Genomic DNA, 17,549 nt, shown 5'->3' with positions numbered 1-17,549 from the left:
TAAGTGCTTTTTTAATATTTACTTGTATTTTTACTAAAGATTAGTTCTAAAAATGTTTTCACCAAAAACGCATTCAGTTATTTTAAAAGAACATCCAGAGCTCTTAGTTAATAGATTAACAGACAAGAAAAGAGGTTGTGGAATTCAGACTTGAACGTTTCCCGCTGCTGTTGCTTCCAAGTGAGGGTTGACTGGTTGTTGAGGGAGGATGAGGCGGAGGTTTGCAGGAGTTTCTAATGAGTTTACAAGCTTCGTTAAAATTATATCTGAACCGTTGATTAGTTGACTGAAGAAACAGAGGCTCAGATTTGATCAAGCAGACGAGCAGGGGAGAATATCTGGGTCCTTGTAATGCTAGTTTGCGTGTTAGTGGGGCAAAGGTTAGGATTCTAGGAATTGAAATCCGACGGTGCGAGATGAGAATATAAACAATTCGTCATTCAACAACTTTGACGTTGAGGACTGACTAACTGCCAATGAGAATAGTCCACGCGGCTTAGAAGCTACCGCTCCAACCCAATTTTTTATTTTCTATTTTTCTCATTTCAATTTCTTCTTCTTGCCTTGAAGATGAAGGTATACCCCAATAGAAAGGTGTTTTTTTTATACTAAATGAATTAATACACGATCAATTAGTCACTAAAGACAACAACCGCTCCATGTAATAAAAAATTCTTAGTTTAGAGCGGAGTCAGTGAACTATGTCATACATACGTTATTTCACATATATATCTTTTAAAGAGTAATGTTAGGAAAATTAAATTTATAGACTAAAATTACAAACTAAATGATGTATCACCAATAAGAAATAAGTATGTTTATCAATGTTTACGTAATAATCCAATCATCAACTTCTATGTCATTTAATTTACAAAATTTAGTTTACAAATTTAATCTCCTAGTATCACTCATCTTCTAAAACCTTCAATCTGTTAATAATTGTTGTCAAATTTAATCACAAGATGGGATAAAATGCCATCTGTCCTCCTAATTAATCAATAAACATGTACGCGCTTACCATCAGAAGTATTACTTTACTTATTGAGGACAATTGTAATTTATTATGATAATGAAGTGTGAATGCGAATAATTACATCTTTGATCTTTCTTACTTTTGCGGGGGTGTATGCCCTATTAACCTACAAATTGATTAACACGCTAAACAGAGGTTAGTGTAACCTTTAATTCTAAATCAGTGATGGTGCCAAATAATTATAGGAAAATGCCAAAGAGACTAAGTTTTTAAATCAAAATATACAAATTAAATGATGTCTGACAAATAAAAAAATAAACATATTAATTAATACTTAAATGATAATTTGATGATCAACAAACACATCATTTGATTTACACAAAATTAATTTTAGAATTTGCCTCCCATAATTATATTTTGTTTTCCAAATTAATTAATTAATTAAAAAGAAAAGAATGAAAAAAAATATAAAATATTCAGGTAATGCAATTACGTTAGCGAACGTAGAAGAGAGAGAAAAGGGCGGTCAAGGGCTGAATGAAACTCCAAGGTAGGAAGGAGAGGGCCTTTCTTCACTTTACTGAGTCGTTGCGCCTTGTCATCTCAAGACTTGAGAGTCCCAACCGACCCCCCACTCCTACGCGCAGAGAAAGAGAGAGCTCCCATTTCCTTCCAGAGACAAACGAAAGAGGTAAGCAGGCACGCACTCAATTGTCACCCTCTGTTTTCAATTACGTATTCTTTGAATTTCCATCCAATTTTAAGTTTTAACCAAATATCGGATTCTTTTCCATTCATCATGACGATATCTGGTCTGATCGATTCCCTTTTTTCATAAATACTTGCTTGGTTGCTGAGAAAAGCATATGAAAAGTCATCAAACCAAAAAAGAAAAAGAGCTTAAGAAACTAAATTATGGATTGTTGACTTTATATAGGGTTTTTGGAAATTAAAGTAACAGCCTTTGAACGGTTTCAAGAATTTTTATTTGAGGTATCCTTCAAGTGTCCTCCTTTAATTGTTCTCTGTTCAGTTTGGTTGTCCAGAAAATTGAAGGGCAGAAAAGGGAGGGACTCCAGGAAAGAAAAGTTCCGGCGTTGCCAATCATTTTGGGGTTTAAGGTCGATTTTTATTACAGTTTTCTGCTTTTGATTTCATTCTTTCCATTAGTTATGGATCCTGGGTTTTGAGTTACTCAAAGATGGAGGAAAAAAAATAAAAATAAAAAACTAGAATTGTAATTAGATTGCTTGATCTTTAGGCTTGGCCCTGATAAAGCGGAGTGAAAATTCTTCTTCTTTGGTTTTGAATATTAGAAATCTTTATGATATTTCTTCTTTTCAGCAGAATTATATCTTTCCCATCTTTGATGACAATTAATTAGTATTTATCATACATTTTTAGGAAAACTTTTTGAAGGTTTTTGTTTAAGACTTAAAAGGTCTGCAACAATGAGCGACAATTTGATGGAGAAAGTGAGCGCTCTTGGCGAGCGCCTCAAGATCGAAGGCTCTGAGGTTGGTCGAAAAATGAGTGCTGGATTTAGCTCAGTGAGCTTCAAGGTGAAGGAGCTCTTCCAAGGCCCAAACCAAGCAGATAAGATCGTTGAAGATGCCACATCAGAGGCACTCGAAGAACCAGACTGGGCTATGAATCTTGAAATTTGTGACATGATCAATACTGAAAGAGTTAACAGTGTTGAATTGATTCGTGGGCTGAAAAAGCGGATTACATTGAAGAATCCTAGGGTCCAGTACCTTGCGCTAATGCTGCTTGAAACATGTGTTAAGAACTGTGAAAAGGCTTTCTCAGAAATAGCTGCGGAGAGAGTTCTTGATGAGATGGTGAAGCTGATTGACGACCCTCAGACTGTTGTTAATAATCGCAATAAAGCTTTGATGCTGATCGAAGCATGGGGGGAATCGACCGGTGAGCTCCGGTATTTGCCTGTTTATGAGGAAACATACAAGGTACCTGTAAACGTTTGGTGCCTGTTTCATATATTGTATCAAATTTATCTTGCATCTTGTTCTTTCATGACTAGAACATAGTTAAAGACAAATACCACTTCTGTTACCCCTGAGTTTAGCTGGACACATAGGAAGTACTTAAAAATTTGAAACAGCCATCACAATTTGTCCTGAGGTTCTTCCTATGAGGTCTGATTGCAGCTGACCAGGAAATGTACAATTTAGCCTTGGTACTAGAGTGATCAGAAAATAATTTAGCTGGCCAGTTTACCATTGGTAAGGAATACAACGCTTAATGTTGAATTGAAAGTATACCGTAGTTCATAATTTATGTGGCTTTTATGCTACTATTATCCTTACCCACAATCTGATTTTCTTGAGCCTCCATCGTGTTGGGTGGTGCAGTTGTTAGATCTATATTTCTGTTATTTGAAGAAGTGGTTTCATGGTACTTATACTTTTATGCTTGGACCACCTCAATTTCAGAGTTTAAGATCAAGGGGTATTCGGTTTCCCGGTCGCGACAATGAGAGCTTGGCACCAATATTCACTCCCCCTCGTTCAGTTTCTGCTTCAGAATCAGATGCTAGTTTTTCCCAGCAGATTCCGGTTGAGATTCCTGCTCAAAGCTTTACGGCTGAACAAACAAAGGAAGCATTTGATGTTGCAAGAAACAGTATTGAGCTTCTTAATACTGTTTTCTCCTCTTCACCCCAACAAGATGCTTTACAGGTGATTTTTATTTTGTTTTCTCACTTGCATATCCTCTTTGACTCCTGCATCTAATCTGTTAATATATGGGATTTCTGTCACCTACATTCTGTGAGATGCATGGAACTTTCAATGTCGCAACTTTTTCTTGTGTTATCGACTGATCAATATGATTTTTACTTGTTTTTTCTTTTTTAGGCAAGTCGGTTTTAGGGACACTACCTATACGCAAACTTAAAATGGGCCTTTGAAAATAGGTGAATATACCACTTGGCCTGTTCCATAAGACCATATCCCATCCAATCTAGAGCCAAGTGATACTGGGTTGACCTTAAGGCGACATCTTCCATGGGGACAGCCAGTTCAAAGATAATTTAACTCATAGTACAATGTCAGCCCAACAAGGAATATGAAAACCTGATGCAATTATAATGCTGCATGCGGGCATATGTTATCTTATTCAATTACGTATGTTTGTTCAAGAATAACTAGTTATATTTAGGAACTAAGAATTAGATCAAAAGAGATATGGATTAAAATGTTGTTGCCTCATTGGCAGGATGACTTGACGGCCACACTTGTACAGCAGTGCCGCCAATCTCTATCCACTGTCCAGAGAATTATAGAGACAGCTGGAGAGAACGAGGCCTTGCTGTTTGAAGCATTGAATGTGAATGATGAGATCCATAAGGCTCTGTCCAAGTATGAAGAACTGATAAGGCCTTCAGTTGTTCCAACTGCACCAGAACCTGCAATGATACCTGTTGCTGTGGAGCCAGATGAATCGCCAAGTCGTGTGAGAGAGGATTACTTGATTAGAAAACCAGCTGCTTCTCGAGGTTTGGTTCATGCAGGGAGCAACGATGACATGATGGATGATCTTGATGAGATGATATTTGGCAAGAAAGGTGGAAGTTCATCTGAAGGAAGCCAAGATCCAAAGAAGCAGCAGACGCCAGCAAAGGATGACCTGATCAGCTTTTGATATGGTTTAAATTTATAATTCAATATGCTTACTGGAAAACTTTGCTGGTTAGCACCAGCAAAGTTAGGTGTTGATCGTTGGAGATGTTGAAGTTTGATGTTTGAAAGATTTCACCGTGAACATATATGTCGTCTCTTTTTTATTTTTATTTTTCCTTTCTTCCTGTTCTTCTCAGTACATTGACCATTGTTTCTGCACATTTTGTGTAAGTAATCGAATTTGGATGCACGGTATCTATGCAGTGGCCTTCATAGCTCAGATATCGTTGAGTTGTATATAATCGCATGTTTATCGCTTTGATTTATGTCTTGTGAAATCCGCACGGGCTAGTGCTTAGTTTTTAAGTATGTCACACAACCTCTTTGCTTGATGGCTACCAGATCAAGGCCTTGCTCGTAATCCATCCAATTTTCCTTATTTGTAAAACAAGTTTTAGCTGCCGGCCTTAACCATTCATTAACCCATTACCTGTCGACCTCCTAGTGAGTGCTTCTGTTCCAAGCTATAGTATGACATGTTATTTTTATCTCCTTCGTCACGTAATTTTAATATTTATTAAAATGGAGAATATGTAAAGGTCCAAGCAGGCTCCAGTGTGTCGATAAACAAGTGGGCATTTTAATTTGTATTTGCATCGCCGTCATCGGAGATGAATAAAACAATGAGGAGTTTAATAGTTGAAGAGAAGGCTCTCACAGGCTCACAGAGAATGCCTGCGAAGCAAATGGCTAGATCCAAATCCCCAGTGCTTCCCCTGCTTCTGGCTCTCCTCGCCCTCTCCCTCATCTTCCTACTCTTCTCCTTCCACAGCCCCTCCCCCGCCGACCCCTCTGCCATCCTCCACCCTAACCAACCCACTTACAAACCCGAAACCTCCTTCGTCGCCTCCCTCGAGCGCTTCCTCCTCGCCCACAAATCCCGCCCTTTCAAGCCCCGCGATGACACCGTCCTCACCACGCCCACCCAATCCCAACTCAAGCACCTGGACGATCTGGTCTTCCAGAGCGACAGCCACAGGTTGTACGCCGATCCATACTACCCGCTTAGCTTGCCCATGAGGGTTTACGTGTACGACATGCCCAGCAAGTTCACGTACGATCTCCTCTGGCTCTTCCGAAACTCTTACAAGGAGACCTTCAATCTCACCTCTAATGGCAGCCCCGTCCACCGCCTCATTGAGCAGGTTTTACTTTTTTTTACTTGTTATTGTTACTAATTCCTTTCTAATTTTCTTAATGGAGCATTTGGATGCGGATGAACTGAATTGACGGGGCTAATTTTGTGCAGCATTCAATCGATTACTGGCTTTGGTCGGATTTGATAGCTCCGGAGTCAGAGAGGCTGTTGAAAAGCGTAGTGAGAGTGCATAGGCAGGAGGAGGCAGACCTCTTCTACATCCCATTCTTCACCACCATCAGCTTCTTCTTACTGGAGAAGCAGCAATGCAAAGCACTTTACAGGGTCTGACTGCCACTCCTCCCAAGGTTTCCCTTAATTGTTTGCTAATTGCTGCACATCATCCATACATATATGTGTGTGTGTGTGTCATAAGTTCATAACATATCTCACATTGTTAGCATCATGTAATGCGCAGTCAACTTAAACCTTTGTGCCCTTCTGCAGGTTCGACTGTATTTTGACCCTTTCGTACTGCTAAACTTATCTAGTACTATTGTTGTTATTTGTGTACGAAGGAAGTTGTCAAGTGGGTCGCTGATCAGCCTGCCTGGAATCGATCCCAAGGACGGGATCACATTCTTCCTGTTCACCATCCCTGGTCTTTTAAGTCTGTTCGCCGCCTCATGAAGAATGCAATTTGGTTGCTTCCTGATATGGACTCCACTGGCAACTGGTCATTATTCCACTTTATTTCCTTCCTGAGGTCTAAATTCACTAAAGATCATTACTCCACTCAAACTGTTTTAACTCTATTTTGCTCTACTTATAGGTACAAACCTGGACAAGTCTATCTGGAGAAAGATCTAATTCTTCCTTACGTTGCAAATGTTGATTTTTGTGATGCAAGATGCATATCCAAGACTCGATCCAAGAGAACAACATTGCTCTTTTTTCGCGGCCGGCTTAAAAGAAATGCTGTAAGCCTTTTGACTTATTTTTGGCTACAAAATGTGTTGATTTGAACTGAACCTGCTGGAAGTGATGTAACATTTTCTTTCGGGATTAATTAAAGCAAGAGACACGTACACTAGAGGAGTTAGGCTTGAGTGCATTCAAAATGATTTTAAATGATAAAAGAACATGTGTCGCTAAAGAATCATTGTGGGATAAAATTTTGGCCCATTCTCAGCTTAAGAACACCTGGCTCTTATTTGCAGGCGCACAAATTGTATTTCAACAGGTATAGCTAATTTATTGTGTTCTGATTTCAGGGAGGGAAGATACGCTCACAACTTGTAGCAGAACTAAGTGGTTCTGAGGGTGTAGCTATAGAGGAAGGGACAGCAGGAGAAGCAGGAAAGGCAGCAGCTCAGAATGGAATGCGCAAGTAAAATTTTTTGGATCCTTGCCCTGCCTTGTGATGTAATTTCATTGTATCATCGTTAATTTAGTTGAGTTGGTTTCTCTGTCAGGTCTGTCTTTTGCTTAAGTCCAGCTGGTGATACTCCATCCTCTGCTAGATTGTTTGATGCCATTGTTAGTGGTTGCATACCAGTTATAGTTAGTGATGAACTGGAACTTCCTTTTGAAGGAATACTAGATTATAGGAAGGTATGTATACCTAAACGTTCAGATTATTGCTCACAGTAATGTCTGTCGAAATCCATCTTTCATGGCGTTTACTTATATCGTTGGTCGTATACCCATTGTACTCAACAGTTGCTTTTTCATCTTTGCCTGCAGATAGCTTTATTTATTTCTTCTAGTGATGCTGTACGACCAGATTGGCTTGTAACATTTCTAAGAAACATTAGCCATGCTCAAATAGAGGAAATGCGTCAGAATCTTGCCAAGGTCTGTGACTGAAAATTTGAAGTGAAATGTTATTATTTTGTTGTTGCTGCTATCTGTATTCGTATATCTTGTCAAAAGGTTGGAGTAGACATAGATCTTCACGGGGACTGATTTATACTATTTTTGTCTTTCCCAGTACTCAAGACATTTCCTCTACTCAAGTCCAGCCCAGCCCTTGGGTCCGGAAGACTTGGTTTGGAGAATGGTATGATTATCTTGGTCGACAAAACTGTATTGTCTATTACATGCAGCTGCATAAACAAACATAAGAAGCCCAACTCCGGTTTAGAAGTATTGATTTAAGGTTTGTTTGTTGTGCAACAGATGGCTGGTAAGTTGGTTAATATAAAGCTTCACACCCGGAGATCTCAACGAGTGGTGAAAGAGTCGAGAAGTATCTGCACTTGTGATTGCAAGCGTGCCAACTCTACAACCGCAGGTCACTTGTAACTGTAATTAAAGATATATGAAAAAACAAAAACAAAATCATATTTTCATCACAAGGGACAACCGGGAAGAACAGCCGTTATTTTCATTCTTCAATCCGGATCTCAGAGGCGGCAACGATTTGTAGCATGGGGGTGTAGGGTAAGATTAGGGATGGGCAAATACCCATCGGTTATGGGTAACTACGGTTATCCGCCCATTTAAATTTCGCGGTTACGGTTATGGGTAACCGTTAGGATAATTAAATGGTTATGGGTATAACCATTTACCCGTAAAATTTAAATGGACAGTTATGGGTATTAACCGCGGTTATAACCGTTACGCATTTACCCGTTTCTTTTAATAGGTATATAAATTCTCATGCTTTGAACCATTTGCTAGTATTCACCTCTCGGTATTTCTGGACTAGGAAATTGGCCCACAATATATCAAGTTGGCATGCATTCAGACTTAGTATCATTCCTTGGGATCTTTCAGGAAAGCTGAAGATTTTAAATTTCTGTTTCTCTTAACTTTGCACTGAGGATTGCTGAAAATTTTGGATGTAGACTATATTTCTGAGTCCTTGTCTTGCCAAATTTGGATACTTTATGACATGATTGGATGTAGATTCTAGTTCTGAGTCATTTTGACTCCGAATGATATATCAAGGGTTCATGTAATTTTTTCTCAAAGTTTTGATGGAGATTAGTAATTTCATTGTAAATTCCCATGTTTTTTGTGATAATGACTACCTTGAGTTTTTAGAAGTTTTACTTTGTAATCATATGGATGTTATAATTGAATACTTACTTGGGTATGGAAGAAAAATATGTCGAAAATACATTAATTTTCTTTCCAATATGCTTGCTCAAGTAATGAGAGGTATTTTGTTAGTAAAAAATCAATTATTAGCAAATATATTATATTACCTTGATTGATTAAAACAATCGTTCGTCCTTATTATTTCAATTATTGGAGTTGTAACGGTTACAGTTAAAAAAAATATGTAAATAGGCGCAAAAAGGGGTAAATGGGTTAAAAAATGGATAAACGGATATACGGTTACTGTTAAATAGGTACACGGTAATGGGTATGGTTAATCGTTTATAAACGGTTAAGGGTATGGGTATAACCGTTTAGGTAATTATCCAACTGGTAAACGGTTATGCAAGTATGAGTATAAACGGTTATGGGTAAATAATCGCGGTTACCCGTCCGTCATAATCATTGCCCATCCTAGATAAAATTGGTCATTGGTGTGGTCTTGGCATATCTTAGATCATTGGGAGCGGAGTACCATCAGTTGAATGAGTGTGTGGGAATGTAGAGCTCGGCCCAATGTAGCAGTGTTGATAGCGACATGCTCTGCGTGTATCTCAATTCTCAAGTTCAAATTTCAAATGCGTGTTTGGAAAAAGGCATCATCTCTCAATATAAAATGAATCTCTCTTTCGTGAAACCGTTTGTTATTCATACGACTGTACGAGCTTGGTTTGGTAAATGGTTGGGTTGGATTGGGTTGGGTAAAGAGACCAAATAAAGCATGTTTTTTTTCCCCCCTCTCTCTCTCAAAAGTTCAAAACAAAGAAAGGGCAAAGCGGTGGGGAATGCATGTGCTTGCTTGAATCGGGGGGCCCACGCGGTCACTATACGCCGAGGACCGAGGCAGGAGGGGCGGGCCAACAAGAAAGACAAACCTTGGACTAGACGTGCCCAACATTTATCGGATTTTGCTCCTCATATTAATAATTCTATCTTATTAGATTAATATAGACTTGCAAAATCTTCTCAAACCCACCTCATAATCCCATTTGAAATCTTTATATATATATATATATTTTTTTTTTCAAACATTATTTTATGAGGCTTTTAGATCTAGGTCCAAAAACATAGATGGTTTTTAGGAGTGAGTTCAGTTATCTAATTATATGTTTTTATTTCTTTTATACTCATTTTATATTTTTTTTAAATATTAAAAATCAATTAAAAATCTTCTAATATTATGCATTTTTCAATTCCAAAAAATCTAATTAATATCTTACAACAACAAAAACTAATATACTAACATAAATTATCTACAAAACATTCTACCTTAACTCAAGTAACAAATATATGAATATATACTATACCTATAAGCGAGATATGAAACATAACTAAAAGGTAGGAAAAAACATAATATATCTATAAGCAAGACACATTAATTTGTGACACGTTGATTATAAAAAAGAATTTGTCATATAGATACATAAAAATAATTAACATGTGATATAGGTTGATTATAAAATTAAAAATAAAATCTATAAGTTGGGTTTAAAGCAGGAGGAAGAACAAGAAATAATAAAAAATAAAAATAAAAAGAAATAATCAAAGAGATAATTATGAAGAAATTTGATTTTTATAATAAATCTTATCATTGAATAGATAATTATTAATAATTAAATTTAAGGAATTGGATCTATTTTAATAAATTGGACTATTCCGCAAAAAAAATTGGATTTATATCAAGTTTTTCCTTATTTTATTCATTAGTTTGTAGGCATTGTAGGTATAATTGTTTTCTATTTATTTAATAGAATTATACGTATAAATTATAAACGGAAGAAGAATATAAAAGAAGATACGTCGTGGCACCGATATCATGACAGATATGCCATGACAAATCGCACCAATATACGTAATACATGCATATATATTCATGACTCACAAGCAAAAACCAAATTTATTAATTTACTAGATAGGGATAGGATAAATTCATCTTTGGCTAGTGAGTATTTATATAAAAGGAAAATTAATGAAAATTGACACACCCCGACCGAGATCGGAGCGTGCTGGCCGTCACACAAAGGTGACGTAGCCATGTGCACGTGCGGAAGCTAGTAAGTAGTAATATAAAAGTACGAATAATTAAAAACTAGCATACAAGTACTAGAATAAGTGCTAGTTAGTGCGATACAAAATCAGAGCAGGTCTATAGCAGTCCAAATAAAATAACAACAGTAGTACGCCCGAAGGCGACCCTACAATGTGGAGTGTCTGTCAGAACGCCGAAAAGCTCTCAAGGGAAACCACCGCAACGGCTAAGCAACTAGAACCTGGAGGGGCGCAAAACAAAAGCGTGAGTGGGCAAAAACAAAGCTCTTTGAAAACCATTTAGTAAAACACAATCTAACCCCTCGCCGTAAAACCTGTATACTTCCCAGAAAATAAACATATATACGTATGTAAAAACATGCAAAACATGCTCGAGGGTATACCAATCATGCTCAAGATATGCCATGCCAAAATCTCATAGTGATATGCAAGTGCCCAGGTATGAATCATATTAATCACATCCTCCTCTGGCAGCCGGAGTCACCTAACGTGACCTGTACGGCTGCATATAGAGCTCAAATCTCAACTCAATATCTAAACCTGCCCACGAGTCGGAACCACCTAAAGTGGTCTGTACGACAGGCCTGGGTGTAACAAGTATATACGCTCTAGTGCTACGATCACGTGAAGGCTGTGCGAATAATCGCGGGTCACCTACGAGTCGGAACCACCTACTGTGGTCTGTACGACAGGCCTATGCACCTAGCTTGGATCCAAGCTGAGCGTATGGTGCGGGAGGTGAACAACACGTGAAGGACTGTGCCCTACTCTGGGCGGGAGCACTAACACCGGGGGTGCAGGTTATGAGCTCTCTAAGCATCTCTAACCACTATTTAATGCAATCGTTAATTAACGCTTACCTGGCACTTACCTATGCCTCCACAGCACCCACATATAAATATATATGACATATGCATGTGTATATGTATGCCACAAATAATGCATGCAATGATGCATAAACGATAATAATAAAGTGCATGGCATAATGTAAATAACCCTTTTTACTCAAATTCTGGGAATATAAATGTATATAGGTATATACGGAAAACAAAAGCCCACTCACTGGTATGTAGAAGGGTCGTAGCCCCCCTGTCTCGCATGTGCACGCTCGTCCTCTGGGTACGTGTCACCTAGATGCGAAACAACTATAAAAACGTTAACTTTAAAGCACATAACCCGTTTCTCGTAATAACTTCTCATACATTGCTCAAAATGGACAAATGAATATACCCACGTGCTCTACACAACCTCAGGGTCACAACCATATTTTTAGAAAAAATTTTGGACCCCGCACGCGCCCCCACGCGCCAGCACAGGCACGGACCTACGCGCCCCCCACGCGCGGCCACGTGCCAGGCACACTGACGGTGTCAACAGACGCCGTCAGGAATATTCCGTTAAATTGACGGAATATTCCGTTAAATCCAACTGTTACCGTTAACTGCCGTTAGGAATATTCCGTTAAACTTAACGGAATATTCCCCTTTCTTCTCCGGCGAGACGCCGGCGCCGGCGACGGCACCGGAAAACTGGGAAAACTTCCAACCGTGTTTTCTCCTTCGTTTTTCAACCATTTTTCACGATTTTTATACCAAAGTGAAGCTTAGGACTAGTAGAATCACGATAGACTAGTTTTAAGGCCTAAAAACCATGGAATCTCACCTGCAACAACGATCCAAGTTCGGCCAACTTCGAACCTAGCCTTCCCGACGTCAAAACTCGTCCAACGAACTACTCCCAAGCTCCTGGGAACCTCACAAACACAACTACAAGCTTAGAATCTCCTAAAACAAGCTAGATTAGGTTTGCATGAACAGTGAAAAATTCGGCCATTGTTGAATCGACGTGAAAACCAAGGATTCCTCACCTGAAAATGGTATGGCTGTGCTCGCCTCGACCTCCCGAGTCAAATGGTGTGGTTGGTTCCCTCGATCCGTGATGGTTTTGGTGGTTTTGGTGCTTGTCCGTACGTCGAAGAAAGAAGAGGAAGAAGAAGAAGAAAGGGAGAGAGAGAGACACGGGACAGAGACAGCAGGGAGAGGGAGAGTGAGTCAGTGTGTGTGAGTGTGTGTGTGTGGTCCAACACCTGCCACACCACACAAAACAACCCACAACGTGACAAAAACGAACTAGGGGCAATAAGGTAATTTCACACGTGCGTTTTAAATAACCCCGGGACGGGATGTCACAACCTTCCCACCTTAAAAGAATTTCGTCCCGAAATTCAAAACAACCAAGCAGCAGCCCCTAGTGGCCAAAGAACAAACGAGGATACAAATCCCTCATCCGGTCTTCTGTCTCCCACGTAGCTTCTTCTACTGAATGATTTCTCCATAGAACCTTCACTAAATTCACTGTCTTGTTCCTCAGAACCTTCTCTTTCCAATCAATGATTGTCACCGGTTCCTCGTCATAGGTCAAATCTGGATTAATCTCTAACGGTTGAGGAGGTATCACGTGAGATGGATCAGCAACATAGTGTCGGAGCATAGACACGTGAAAAACATTATGCACTCTAGCCAACTCCGGAGGCAACTCCAATCTGTAAGCTACCTCACCAACTCGTTCTGTGACCACGTATGGTCCGATGTACCTGGGACTCAACTTCCCTTTCTTTCCGAACCGCACAACACCTCTCCACGGTGAAAGCTTCAGAAATACCCAATCTCCGACCTCATATGTTCTGTCCGTAGCACGCCGATCCGCTAGACTCTTCTGCCTGTCCTGAGCTGCTTTCAGGTTAGACTTAATCACCTGAACATTCTGAGTAGTCTCCTCGACAATCTCTGGACCCACTAAAACTCTTTCGCCAACCTCTGACCAACACAACGGTGTGCGACAAGCTCTGCCATACAAGGCCTCAAATGGCGCCATGCCAATGCTCGAATGAAAACTGTTGTTGTAAGCAAATTCCATCAAATCCAACCGCTGGTGCCAAGCGTCACCAAACTGCAACACCGAAGCTCGCAGCATATCCTCCAAAGTCTGAATAGTTCTCTCTGACTGCCCGTCGGTCTGTGGATGATATGCCGTACTATAAAGTAATCTCGTGCCCAAAGCTTCCTGGAAAGCTACCCAAAACTTCGATGTGAATCGTGGATCACGATCCGAGACAATGCTCACTGGAACACCATGATACTTCACCACCTTTGAGATGAATAACTCAGCTAAACGGCTCAAAGAATACTTCTCTCTCACTGGAATAAAATGAGCCGACTTAGTGAGTCGATCGACGATCACCCAAATGCCATCAAAGCCATTATGTGTACGCGGGAGCTTGTACACAAAATCCATGGTGATATTTTCCCATTTCCACTCTGGAACGGGAAGCGGCTGCAACAACCCAAACGGCTTCTTCCTTTCTGCTTTAACTTGCTGACAAACAGCACATCTGCTCACATACTCGGCTATCTCCCTCTTCATACCCGGCCAATAATAAAATGGTCGAATGGTATGATACATTTTCGTAGCTCCTGGATGCATGGCATAAGCCGAGATATGTGCTTCATCGAGAATTTCTTTCTTCAACTCCACACTCTTAGGCACGAACATTCTACCTTCTAACATCAACATGCCATCCGAATCACGAACTCTGAGGTCTCGCCTCCTTCCTTGCTCTCGAGCTTGAATAAGTTCTTGAGTCTCCTGATCAGTTACTTGGGCTTCAAGCACCCGATCAACAAGTATCGGCCTAACTTGGAAATTAGCAAGTAATGCCACATCTCGATCTTCGGCTTCTAGCCTTACTCCCGTAGTACGCAAGTCCACCAAAAGAGGAGCACGACTAGCGTACAACGCATTAATACGGCCCTGTGACTTCCTGCTAAGTGCATCAGCCACTACGTTCGCACGACCAGGATGATAATCAATCGTGCAATCGTAATCGCTGAGCAACTCCAACCACCTCCGCTGACGAAGATTGAGTTCCTTCTGAGTAAAGAGATACTGGAGACTCTTGTGATCCGTAAAGATCCTGCACTTTTCTCCGTAAAGATAGTGCCTCCACAACTTCAACGCAAAAATGATAGCAGCCAACTCCAAATCATGTGTAGGGTAATTCATCTCATGAGGTTTCAACTGCCGCGAAGCATAAGCAATCACCCTACCATGCTGCATCAATACACATCCCAAACCATTCAAGGAAGCATCGCTATAAACCTCGAAATCACCGCTATCGTCTGGGAGTGCCAACACAGGTGCATGAGTGAGACAATGCTTCAACCGTTGGAAACTCTGCTCACACCTATCATCCCACTCAAAATTAACATCCTTCCTCGTTAACCTCGTCAACGGCAAGGCAATCACCGAAAAATCCTTAACGAACCTCCGATAATACCCTGCCAGACCAAGGAAACTTCTTACTTCGGTGACGGTTCGCGGTTGCTCCCAACTCTCTACCGCTGCAACCTTCTGAGGGTCAACCAAAATACCCTGAGCAGAAATGACGTGCCCCAAGAACGCAACTTGGTCTAACCAGAACTGGCACTTGCTAAACTTAGCATATAACTGGTGTTCCCTCAACCTTTTCAACACCAAAGTAAGATGTCGAACATGCTCCGCTTTCGACTTAGAATACACCAGAATATCGTCAATGAAGACAATGACGAATCTATCCAAGTAAGGCTGGAATACTCGGTTCATCAAATCCATAAAGGCGGCTGGTGCATTCGTCAACCCAAATGGCATAACCAGAAACTCGTAATGACCGTAACGAGTCCTGAACGCCGTCTTAGGGACATCATCCCTACTGATCTTCAGCTGATAGTAACCAGACCTCAAGTCTATCTTAGAGAACACACAAGCACCTCTCAGCTGATCAAACAAATCATCGATACGAGGCAAGGGATAACGGTTTTTAATCGTCACCCGATTGAGTTGCCTGTAGTCGATGCACAGCCTCAAAGTTCCATCCTTCTTCCTCACAAACAACACTGGAGCACCCCAAGGCGAAGTACTAGGCTGGATAAATCCCTTATCTACTAACTCTTGCAACTGAACTTTCAATTCCCTTAACTCCGCAGGAGCCATACGATAAGGAGTTAAAGAAATAGGATTGGTACCTGGAATCAACTCAATGGTGAACTCCACGTCTCGATCTGGGGGTAACCCAGGTAAATCCTCAGGAAATACATCAGGGAAGTGTCTGACCACTCTCACATCCTCTATTCTGCTAGTAACAACCTCATCCAGCACCACATGAGCCAGATACCCCTGACAACCCTTAGTTAACAACTTTTTCGCTCGTAGCGCCGAAATAACGCCATATCTCACCCCACTCTGCTCACCCACGAAGGTAACCACAGGTAGTCCAGGTCGGTGAAACGTAACCACTTTCCCATAACAGTCAATGTTGGCACGATAGAAGTGCAACCAATCCGTGCCCAGAATCACATCAAAGTCCACAATATCTAACGGGATAAGATCGGCTGACAAAGCAACGCCCTCAACGATCACTGGACACCCCGGGTACACACAATCTACAACGCAACTCTCTCCCCTAGGCATAACAAACTCTAAATCATACCCTAGGGGTGTGGGGCGAGGTTGCGTCGCTTGAGCAAATGTATGAGAAATTACGGAATGTGTAGCTCCACAATCAATTAAGACTCTAGCAAAACAACCAAGAATGTTCAACGTACCCATAATCAAGTCTGGGTTGTTCTGAGCGTCCTGCAGAGAAATATTGTGAAGACGCCCCTGTCCCTGCTGACGCCCACCGCGGCCTCGGCTCGCCTGAACACCGCGTCCCTGAGCACCACGCCCCTGACTGGGTTGGCCTGACTGTCTCGAAGATCCTGCACTGCTAGTGGCAATCTCCCCCTGCTGATACTGTCCTCCCTGATACCACTGTGAACCACCCGCTGGGGCTGGAGGATACGGCATATAGCCGCCTGAATACTGGGGATAGCCACCCTGGGGATAGGGATCCTGAGGGTACTGATACTGCCCCGGAGCATAAGGGACAGCATCACCCTGATAGTGGTAAGCACCACCTCGACCCGTCTGGCCGTAGCTACTAGTACCCTGAATCTGCTGGAGCGGTGCAGGTGGTGGCATAAAGGTCTGCTGCGGTTTCTGCTGCTGCTGACCCTGGGGACAATTTGCCGCTCTATGTCCCACCTGTCCACATGTGAAACAACCGTTGCTACCACGTCTACACTCACCGAAATGTCGGTTGTTACACCTGCGGCAAATAGGGGCTCTGCCTCGCCCACCTTCGCCCTGCCTCTGGCCTCTAGCGCCACCAGAAAATCTACCTCCACGACCCTGCCCAGTGGCACTGAAGCCACCACTCGAAGAACTAGAACTAGCTCCACCTCTCTTGAAGTTCTGAGTCTGTCGGGGCCCGAGCGATGCCTGACCTTTGCCTTTGTCATCTTTCTTCTGGTTGCCTTCCTTCTCTTCATCCGTATCGCTCGACATATTCTCGGAATCCTCGATCCTCAACAGTATCTCATAGAAGTCCCGATAAGTCTCGCTGTGGACCGTAGACGCCATAGAACGCCACTTCTTCCTGGTGCCCAGACGGAAAAGACGGAGCATCTCCGCCGGATTACCAGCGACATCAGGGTGATAACGGGACAAGTCCGTAAACTTACGGTAGTACTCATTCGCTGACATCTTCCGCTGTTTCAGT

At 41.4% G+C, this 17,549-nt stretch overlaps 2 protein-coding genes and 1 long non-coding RNA gene across 8 annotated transcripts; 2 read left to right on the top strand and 1 right to left on the bottom strand.

Annotated features, from left to right (window-relative positions):
• Positions 1–1,447: 1,447 nt before the first annotated feature.
• On the top strand, positions 1,448–4,897 carry LOC137734012 (TOM1-like protein 1). Of its 6 annotated transcripts, none has more exons than XM_068473252.2 (5): positions 1,448–1,664; positions 2,007–2,094; positions 2,378–2,943; positions 3,430–3,675; positions 4,214–4,897. In XM_068473252.2, the coding sequence occupies exons 3-5, from the start codon at positions 2,425–2,427 to the stop codon at positions 4,637–4,639; spliced, it is 1,191 nt and encodes a 396-aa protein (XP_068329353.1). In that variant the 5' UTR covers positions 1,448–1,664; positions 2,007–2,094; positions 2,378–2,424; the 3' UTR covers positions 4,640–4,897. The 6 variants fall into 6 exon arrangements, with proteins under 6 accessions (XP_068329353.1, XP_068329354.2, XP_088553273.1 ...); XM_088697147.1 differs by having other exon boundaries at positions 1,473–1,664; positions 1,911–2,094; XM_088697148.1 differs by having other exon boundaries at positions 1,553–1,672.
• Positions 4,898–5,123: 226 nt separating this feature from the next.
• Positions 5,124–8,808, top strand: LOC137734011 (putative arabinosyltransferase ARAD1). Its single transcript, XM_068473250.2, has 9 exons — positions 5,124–5,822; positions 5,927–6,100; positions 6,334–6,491; positions 6,588–6,735; positions 7,030–7,145; positions 7,231–7,369; positions 7,502–7,612; positions 7,749–7,817; positions 7,937–8,808. The coding sequence occupies exons 1-9, from the start codon at positions 5,289–5,291 to the stop codon at positions 8,060–8,062; spliced, it is 1,575 nt and encodes a 524-aa protein (XP_068329351.2). The 5' UTR covers positions 5,124–5,288; the 3' UTR covers positions 8,063–8,808.
• A 2,187-nt stretch (positions 8,809–10,995) lies between these two features.
• Positions 10,996–12,918, bottom strand: LOC148696064 (uncharacterized). The gene is made up of 4 exons (XR_015964316.1): positions 12,780–12,918; positions 12,575–12,657; positions 11,976–12,042; positions 10,996–11,133 (listed from the first exon to the last, which is right to left on the bottom strand). It is a non-coding gene; the product is annotated as an uncharacterized LOC148696064 (long non-coding RNA).
• Between the last annotated feature and the right edge of the window lie 4,631 nt (positions 12,919–17,549).

This window comes from Pyrus communis, chromosome 7 (assembly GCF_041283825.1).
Source record: "Pyrus communis isolate YQ-2024b chromosome 7, ASM4128382v1, whole genome shotgun sequence".
Classification (NCBI taxonomy): Eukaryota; Viridiplantae; Streptophyta; class Magnoliopsida; order Rosales; family Rosaceae; genus Pyrus; species Pyrus communis.
This window is presented reverse-complemented; position numbering and strand designations above follow the sequence as displayed.

Coding starts and splice junctions, on each gene's coding strand:
- LOC137734012 (XM_068473253.2), top strand. CDS start 1,511: ATGAAACTCCAAGGTAGGAAGGAGAGGGCCTTTCTTCACTTTACTGAG. Junction 1,665..2,377: donor TCCAGAGACAAACGAAAGAG/GTAAGCAGGCAC, acceptor ATACATTTTTAG/GAAAACTTTTTGAAGGTTTT. Junction 2,944..3,429: donor TTTATGAGGAAACATACAAG/GTACCTGTAAAC, acceptor CCTCAATTTCAG/AGTTTAAGATCAAGGGGTAT.
- LOC137734011 (XM_068473250.2), top strand. CDS start 5,289: ATGAATAAAACAATGAGGAGTTTAATAGTTGAAGAGAAGGCTCTCACA. Junction 6,101..6,333: donor AATGCAAAGCACTTTACAGG/GTCTGACTGCCA, acceptor TTGTGTACGAAG/GAAGTTGTCAAGTGGGTCGC. Junction 7,146..7,230: donor GCTCAGAATGGAATGCGCAA/GTAAAATTTTTT, acceptor TTTCTCTGTCAG/GTCTGTCTTTTGCTTAAGTC.